General features: G+C 38.7%; 1 protein-coding gene across 1 annotated transcript in view; it reads left to right on the forward strand.

Moving 5' to 3' along the window:
• The window catches only part of LOC135219101 (aurora kinase B-A-like), a 115,604-nt gene extending 107,768 nt beyond the window's left edge, over nt 1–7,836 (forward strand). The window contains exons 6-11 of the mRNA XM_064255545.1: nt 2,781–2,892; nt 3,706–3,785; nt 3,927–4,083; nt 4,199–4,335; nt 4,717–4,948; nt 6,407–7,836. Of these exons, the coding sequence (XP_064111615.1) occupies nt 2,781–2,892; nt 3,706–3,785; nt 3,927–4,083; nt 4,199–4,335; nt 4,717–4,948; nt 6,407–6,565 (877 nt within the window). The 3' untranslated portion in view covers nt 6,566–7,836. The remainder of the gene's footprint in view (nt 1–2,780; nt 2,893–3,705; nt 3,786–3,926; nt 4,084–4,198; nt 4,336–4,716; nt 4,949–6,406) is intronic.
• Nucleotides 7,837–9,430: the final 1,594 nt, after the last annotated feature.

Here is a 9,430-nt window from a genome sequence, read left to right on the forward strand (position 1 = left end):
AGAGTTGATGGCAGTGTGGTTGGCGTTAAAAGCCTTCGAGCCCCACGTCCGAAATACTATAGTTCAGGTCAACTCGGACAACACCACAGCCTTGGCTTACATAAGAAAGCAGGGGGGGGACACACTCCTTCTCCCTGTACGAAACAGCAAAGGACCTGCTGTTGTGGTCTCAGGCAAGGAAGATCGTTCTCCTCACCAGGTTCGTACAGGGAGAAAGGAATGTCAGGGCCGACCTCCTGAGCAGGAAGAATCAAATGTTCCCTTCGGAGTGGACTCTGCACTCAGAAGTTTGCCAAGACCTGTGGAGGTTATGTGGCAGACCTCATATCGACCTCTTTGCGACAGCAAAGAACGCGAGGATAGACCTCTACTGCTCCCCGATCTCAGACCCAGGAGCAGTGTCAGTGGATGCTTTCCTTCTAGACTGGAGAGGTCTGGACGTCTATGCCTTTCCTCCATTCAAGATTCTGGGTCAAACCCTCAGGAAGTTTGCGGCCTCGGAAGCGACAAGGATGACGCTGGTAGCTCCATTCTGGCCGGCCCAAGATTGGTTCACAGAGGTACTGGAATGGTTGGTGGATTTTCCAAGAGCTCTTCCACAAAGAGTAGATCTACTCAGACAACCCCAGTTCGACAGGTACCACAAAACCTCCCCGCTCTCAATCTGACTGGCTTTCGACTGTTAAAAGTCTTGTCAGAGCAAAGGGGTTTTCAGCAAAGGCTGCTAAGGCTATCGCCTCAGCGAGAAGGCCCTCTACCCTTAGAGTCTACCAGTCGAAGTGGGACGTCTTTCGCCGTTGGTGCAGAAACCAGAAGCTTTCCTCTTCCAGTACCTCTGTGACCCAAATCGTAGATTTCCTTGTATTTCTCAGGGAAAAATGCGGTCTTGCAGTTTCGACCATCAAAAGATATCGGAGCATGTTAGCAGCTGTGTTTAGGCACAGAAACTTAGCTATCTCTGACAACAAAGATCTACATGATCTGCTAAGATCTTTCGAAACTTGCAAGAAAGCCTCGACTGAAATTCCAAGCTGGATTCTGGATGTGGTTCTTCGTTTCCTGAGGTCCTCGAAGTTTGAACCACCCCAGTCAGCTTCTTTCAAAGATCTTACGAAGAAGGCTCTGTTTCTTTTGGCTTTAGCATCTGCCAAGAGAGTTAGCGAGCTTCATGCTCTAGAAGGAAGGGTAGGTTTCAAAGGAGATTCCGTGATTTGTTCCTTCCTTCCTTCCTTTTCTGGCCAAGAACGAGAACCCCTCAAATCCTTGGCCAAGGAGTTTTGAGGTTCCAGGTTTAGCTCCCCTGGTAGGGGAAGAGCCTGAAAGGACTCTTTGCCCTGTGAGGAGTTTAAGATACTACCTCCAGCGGAAGAAGATTCTTAAGGGCATTAAGGACAGACTGGTGCTCTGTAAAGGATCCCAGTAGACCATTGTCTAAAAATGCTTTGTCCTTCTTTATTAGAAGTCTAGTGAAGGAAGCACATATGGCTTGCGGTGAGGATCAGTTCAAGCTTTTGAAAGTCAAGGCTCACGAAGTAAGAGCCATTGCTACGTCCTTGGCTTTCAACAAGAATATGTCACTCCAGAATCTGATGAAAGCAACATTCTGGAGATGCAATTCAGTATTCGCGAACCACTACCTTAGAGACGTCAAGATTACTTATGAAAAGTGCTTCGCGTTAGGCCCGTACGTATCGGCGGATTCAGTGCTGGGGCAGGGAGCTGAAGCATATCCTTTGTAAAATTTTCCCTTGTTGTTTGTACTGTGTTTTTTATGGTTGTTTGAAAGAGGATGCGGGTAGGCATCTCTTTCTGTTCGTAGTACTAACATTAGAATGGTTAGGTGATCTGGTTTGTGTTAGAGCTCCCTGCATTGGTAGTGGTCAGGCTCTGTCATATAAGAGGACGAATCCCAGTTGACATGATCCGACTTGGATTCTACTGATTAAGCGGATATCAAATCCCTTCGGTAGACCCAGAGTCATTTCAGCTGTAGGTCACGCCCTCGCTGTAGCTCTTCAGGCTATGCAGACTAATAGACAGTACCTATGAAGTCTTCAGCCTTATCAGGTAAGAACCAAGGTTTTTTAGTATCCTACAACAGATGTTGTTTCCCCTTTTTCCTTGTTAGTTCTGTCTCTTTCCCTCCACCAAGGGTGTCAATCAGCTGAGTATATATCTGACAGGAAAGTTCATGTACAAAAATGATAGTTATTTTACAGTAAAGTTTTGTACATACTTACCTGGCAGATATATACGATTGATGGCCCTCCCAGCCTCCCCTCAGGAGACAGGTGGAAGAGAAAATCTGACTGGAAAGGGGGATTGGTTCATACACCCGCCACCCAGCGGCGGGTAGGGTAGATCACCAGACCTACCTGTCGCGTTTGCCGTGAGTTTTGAATTCTGTCGTGACATGAGAGACGTAAGCTAAGTATATATCTGCCAGGTAAGTATGTACAAAACTTTATTGTAAAATAACAATATCATATTGATTAGCATTCTGCTTCAAAAGGATACCATAACGAGCTTAAACCATGAGAAATAAATTAACAAGCATAAAGAAAATGCTTTCTATGACTGGGCAGAGTTGAATTTACCACAGACTGGATTTGGGATGCCCCCAGAAATCTGAGTCAAATTAAGTTTTAATCTTGTTTATAAATCCCCGGGACCAGCCTTGCAGAATGTATTGAGTGCAGTTTTCAGCTCAGTAAATGATAGCATGGGCATATAATGGTGTGGCTCCATAATATTTGATAACTATTACTAATTTTTTACAGGCGAAAGTGGTGTCTGGATGATTTTGAGATTGGAAGGCCCTTAGGGAAGGGGAAGTTCGGAAATGTGTACCTTGCTCGTGAGAAGAAGTCGCAGATTGTTATTGCCCTGAAGGTGAGTTTACATTAATTATTGAATTAATGGAGAAGAGAAGCATTCACTTAAGTGTTATATGGTTTGTACTTAATAGCAATGTTGGCACTTTTCCTGAGAAAGTATTTGAAATAGCTGAGGGAGTGAAGTTTCCGGAACTCGGGTGTTTCATTACAGTATATAGAAATGCATTTTCATACCTTTAATTTCAATCAGGTATCAGATGTTTTATCAGTGAAATTGAAAGTTCTTAATTTTGATTAAATGTAGATATCTGGTTGAAATGAAGCATATCCTAAGGATGAAGATACTTTTTATGAAAGGGCTTAAGGTAAACTTTTCATCCATCTTATGGAATATGTGGAGCATGGAAATTGAATTTGATTAGATAAGGATAAGCCATAGCTTTATGAAAAAGAGCAAAAAGCAGTAATTCTTTTAGTAAAATTGATGGAGCATGTACTTTCATTTATACAAGTCTTAATCTCAGTTGCAGTATCTGCTTTTAGTGGATATGATTTGCCCCATGTAATTCTACGTTTTAGTCCTGTAACAAGAAAACTGGACATAGACTGGCAATTATGCTGGATATGCTGAACCTCCTTTGCTGGCTTTACATCTGTTTCCATTTGTGTTTATGGGGTAAAATCTGACTATTAACTGGTTGAGCATATTTAAAATTAATATTTTGTTACATTGCATCATCTGCTGAAAGGATGCTGTGTAAGATAGTTTTGAGTGCATATAGTAACTAATCCCTGCTGGCTGTTGAAGACTTGAACAGAACAAATTCTTGTGAAATCTTAAACTATTCTTTCCCCTTCTTTGGGTCAGGTTCTTTTCAAGAATATCTTGACTAAGTCTGGAGTTACGCATCAGGTCCGTCGTGAAGTCGAAATCCAGTCACACTTAAGGTAAAGTCATTCTTGTATGTATTAGTATGTTTTCTTATATCTTCAGTTTTGCCACTGAATGGGTATTGTTTTTATTCACTGATTTATGACAACAAAAATGATATAGTGACATATCTTGTGTTAATAAAACCTTTCTTCCAGACATCCTAACATTCTTCGGTTATATGGGTACTTTCACTGTGAAAAAAGAGTTTACCTAATGCTGGAGTTTGCTCGTTATGGTGAAATGTACAAAGTTCTCTGTTCCCAGCCTGAGAAGAGATTCACTGAGCATCAGTCTGCACATTACATGATTCAGGTACAGCATTTACTACTTGTGTATTCACTGATGTACATATTTGTTAGCATTATTACTACACTTTATACTCACAAATGGATCTTTCATTTATACTGTGATTTATTTTTTTTTACAGCTTATCAGCGCACTTAAGTACTGTCACTCAAAAAATGTCATCCACCGTGATATTAAGCCTGAAAATATTTTGATTGCTGCAGATGGCCAGCTTAAGATTGCTGATTTTGGATGGTCTGTTTATTCACCAAATGAAAGGTTAGGTTGTCAGACTCTTCATTTTACAGTAATTTAATAAATTGTAATATTTTTGAATTTATTATCTCAAAATGATTTTTGTAAATTTATCCTAATTCATTTTAAAGATTATTTTTAGTCCTAATGCATTTTTAAAGTAATGTCGTTGTTTGTAAAGTGTCTGTAACCCCTCTCTCTCTCTCTCTCTCTCTCTCTCTCTCTCTCTCTCTCTCTATCTCTCTTCTCCTCTCTCTTCCTCTCCTCTCTCTCTCTCTCCTCAATCTCTCTCTCTCTCTCTCCATCTCTCCTTTCTTCTCTCTCTCTCTCTCTCTCTTTTCTCCTGCTGCCCCTGCTGTTTTCTTTATTAATGATGTTTGATTACATGTGTCACTGGACTTGCAGGAGAACTACTCTCTGTGGCACGTTGGATTATTTGCCTCCTGAGATGATTGAAGGTCGTATGTATGATGAGAAAGTGGACATATGGTCCTTGGGTGTCCTCTGTTACGAGTTCTTAGCGGGTAAGCCTTCTTTTGAAGCAAAATCTCATACAGAGACCTTCAGGAGAATTGCAAGAGTTGACATAAGGTTCCCCACACACTTTTCCAGCGAGTCGAAGGACTTGATTTGCAGGGTAAGTAGTACTTTCTATTTTTATATTTGTCTTAGCTGTGCAGGTGAGTGTTTGACTTTGATCTTCATTTGGAGAGTAAGGCTAATCAGGTGAGAAGTTGTTAGAGGATGTCTTTTAGATTGTACTAAATTGAAGCACAGATCACAACGTGGAGAGAGTTCAGAATGGTTCAGAAGTGCTCAGGGTGCTATATTTATGATGTATTTTATATATGTAACACTAAGTAATTGCATAGTTATAAGTTCCACATTTAGCTATGTAATTACTTGGTAAGTGTACTGTAGAAAACTTCATTTTATTATAAAAATGTCTGTTTTATTTGCAACTTTGCATTAATTATGAACATGCACACATGTATATGTATAGATATTAGGTATTAAACATAAATCACAAACTTAATGGTTTAAAGTTTCTGGTATCTTAAGCACTGCATTTTAAGTGTTTGTTGAATAAATTATGCATGAATATTTGAAACAAATTCCCTTGTCCATGAACTGAGAGAGCCTACCTAATACTTAAAGGGGCCTTATTGCTTTGGCATGATCCTTAACAGAGAAGTTAGAAACTAGAACAGCTGAAATCCTCTTTTATTTGTGATGCCAGGTGCATTCAGTTTACGTTCGTTATCACATGGCCAAACATAAGGTGACATGCAGATCGTGGCCTTGAACTGTTCTCTGTTAAAATAAATGCATCCTTGAAATGTGAGAGCAAGTCACTGTGTTCCAAGGCAAAGGCTGAAAGAACACTGCTACAAGACCTCCTGCAGTGCTTGCTATTGTAATATATCTTGGTTTCTGCTGCTTTTCTACAATTTCCAACCATCCAGTTAAAAAAAAAAAAATTTAGTCTCCAATAATTTTTCTGCATATAATTTTTGACAAACAGGAGAGTGAGTGTGAGAAAATCACAGGGATTCAAGAAAGTAACAAATTAGTGATTCAATAAATGCTGTTGCAGCTGTTCCAAGTTGTATTCATAAAAATTATCAAGCACAACAGGCAAAGTATTATTTCACAAACCATATGAAGCAGCTGTACATGCTAAAAGTGTTGTGTATCCCTGCTAAACTGGGTTGACTGTCAGCATGTTGGGTGTAATGGTTTTTGATAAGTTGTGGATTATTTCACAGTAACACTAAAATCCATCTTCATGAAAAGAAGTCAGACTTCATGGAGTGGAGATCCTTAGAAGTTTGAGATACTTATTTTCAGCTTATGTAATCACATAATTTTTAAAGAATTGCACTTTGGATCTAATTTTGTTTAAGAAGAAATCCTTTGGACCATCCCTAGACTCTGTGATCTGGTGAAACTACATAGTAGTGTAATAATCTCTCCAATTTTGGCTTGGCCCATTCTCTTTAAAGTACATTAAGCCAAGAATTTTATGTTTAGGTTCTGTATTATTATGAAAAGTACAAATTGATTAAAAATTTATCTTTTTTGTTGTTTTCAGATGTTAAGGTATAATCCCAAAGATCGCCTCAGTTTTGATGCTATCATGGAACATCCTTGGATTAACATCCATTACGACGCTAGTGCCCCTCCTCCAAATCCTTGTTCTAAGAACAAGGGACCTTTTGCTGTACAAAGTATTCCAAGTGCTTGTAAATAGCAAGTGTGTTTATAGATGAATTGGTCTGTATAATATAGAAATAAGACAATTTTAATGATACTGTACTGCATAGTGATAAAGCCCCATGGATAAGGTGGAGACTGCATTGATCACACTTAAGTTAAAAAAAAAAATGCCCTTGCTTCATGTAAAGGCTCATTGACAGAGAGGTTCCACTGGTTAGTAATAGGTTGTTTTACTTTTGTAGTACAGAGCTATGTTTTTAAGATGCAGGTTGTTTAGTTCCATGAGTATTCCTAGAGGAAATTTGTCTGTGGTGGCTAACTATGAAGGTTTTAACCAGTCACTTATTTCGTTTAAATCTTTTTTAACTGTGACCAAGTTTGTGATATAGCCTACAATTTAAGGTAAACAGGTCATGCTATTTTTAGTTTTTTTTTTTTTCTTTTAACAAATTACTATAGGTTTATATAGTAAGATTTTGAGATTCGATACATTTACCTGGATTTGAGTAGAGACAGTGGTTACTTGGCCATAATAGTTGCTTCATACATCATTATACTGATTTTTACCCAGTGTTTGCACAGTCTTTGAGCCATTTGTTATTTTTTGAGATAAGAGTAATGGAACCTTTGACTTGTAAGTACTATTGTGTATTTGTATGCCACTGATGTCTTGACTGGATGTGTGTGTGCATTTTATGAGTTCTGTATGAAAATGAAAGTGAACAATGAACAAATGCGTTGTCATTAAGTTTGATTAAAACATTCTTACCCTCTACAGTGTCAGAAAGTACTGTATTTTCCTATGTATGAACCATTGTCCTTTGATAAGTTCCATGAAGTAAGCTTAAGTATAGAATGAACATATGCTAATGTGTTAATAGTAATTCTGTACAGTATATTTTTGTATGATCATAACTCAGGTGGAAAATTTCAAGTAGAATACTTATCTAAGAAGTTTCAATCTTGCAAAAGAGGGATGACGATTGAGAGGTTTAATCTGAACTGGATTTATTGAGAGATGATTCCTTTGTGTTAGGTAAATTATAGTTAAAATGTAAGTGGTTTTTCTTATATCCTGCATTGCTGTGCTAAGCACAGGAAGGCTTCGTTTACTGTTAAGAATTAATTGACAATGCCTGTTCTACAACTGTATCAAGTGATTTTATAGGTTTTGACATTGTGAGGTACAGTAATTATTTAAGTTACTGAATAATTTTAGATAGTTCATGAAAGTATGTTCTCAAAATGTACATGTTAAAGTTTAAACTGTGATAAAGAAATGAATAAAGAATAACTGTATGAATTTTTAGTATTTTCACTGTCACCAAGACGTACGAATAGCACATGGTATGAATGCCTTTAATTGGTGACACCATTGACTGCATAAAACAAGTGTTCATAATACCACTAAAGCAGCTGAATAAACAATTAGTTTGTTGTGAAATTTTAAATTTTGTGGTAAGCTTAATTCTGAAATTATTGCATAAGGTTAATCTAATTTTTGCTGGGTCACTTAACAACCCTGTGAGTACTTTCAAGCTGTACAGTAAGTTATTGTTTTACTTGCCCTTGGATTTCAGTAACTTGGTATTTTTTGTGTATAGTTTGGTTTGGAGTGGTACACAACAAAGCCTAATGCCTCAGTGGCGTGGTTGGTACGGTGTTGGCATCCCACCTTGTTGGTCGTGTGTTCGATTCTCGGCCATTCCATTGAGGAATGAGAGGTGTGTAATTCTGGTGAAAGAACGTTCACTCTCGACGCGGTTCGGAAGTCACGTAAAGCCGTTGGTCCTGTTGCTGAATAACCATTGGTTCCATGCAACGTAAAAACACCATACAAACACAACAAAGCCAGGCTTTATAATTATATAACTACTGTACAGGAAGAAGATGGGCCATTACAAAAAACAGAAGGTACTAGGAAGCCTATTTGAGACCATGATGTTTGAGGTAAATAATTTCCTTTAAGGATCAGGCCCGTGCCCTTTGCTTTTTATTATTATACCAATAATGGAGGGAACTAGAGAAGTGTAGAAAGGTAGGCCCAAGGGAGCTTTTATTTGTCAGTGACCTGTGTTAACAGTTAAATCGGAAGAGGCAGAACTTGTTTTAAAGCTGAAATGGAGAGGAGAGATGAGGATTGAAAATAAATTATGCATACCACTGTCATTTTTAGTTTATACAAATGATATAGTTGACCTGGAAAACAAGATTGTTCAATATGCAGATGATGCAACACTTGTGGATGTAGTCAAGTCACCACTACGAGAAATGAAGCTGCCCTCATTGGGACGTGGAACAAAAATACTATTGATTAGCAGATCTCGTACAGATTACCTACCCCATTCTCCCCTTCAGGTGGCTGGGACTTTGCTCAATGAGAGTGAAGCTTTAATCATATTGTAGCTGTAACTTTTGTCTTGCTTATTACTTTTGATAAACTGATGAAAGTTTCAGCAAATGTCACACGAAAGTTAGGTATTGTTTGTAAAGCCTCATATCTTTATAACTGATAAAATGAATGCAACCTGTTTTTAGATCGTTTGTGCTTCCGGTATTTCTACAGAAGCAGTCTGCACGGACTGCAAGGAACGTAACCGCGGATACGGCATCCACTAGGGATTGGTTGCCGTCCAATGTATTTCGCCGTGTTTAGTACCGGCCCCTGGGGGGTTTATTACAGTCGTCCGAATAAATATAACTTAAAATTCTTGTTCAGTAGGTCAAACTGCATAGAAAATCTGCAAACTGCCATAGTCTAGGCCGCCGCGGATAAGTACCCTAGATCTACCGAGCTTCCTTTACTGGAATACTGTTCTCCAGTGTGGACTTCTGCTTTGTGGTGGTAGGTTATTACCCTGATAGTACATAGTAGCACTTATGACTTGGACCATCAACA

Source organism: Macrobrachium nipponense, chromosome 19 (genome assembly GCF_015104395.2).
Source record: "Macrobrachium nipponense isolate FS-2020 chromosome 19, ASM1510439v2, whole genome shotgun sequence".
Taxonomy (NCBI): domain Eukaryota; kingdom Metazoa; phylum Arthropoda; class Malacostraca; order Decapoda; family Palaemonidae; genus Macrobrachium; species Macrobrachium nipponense.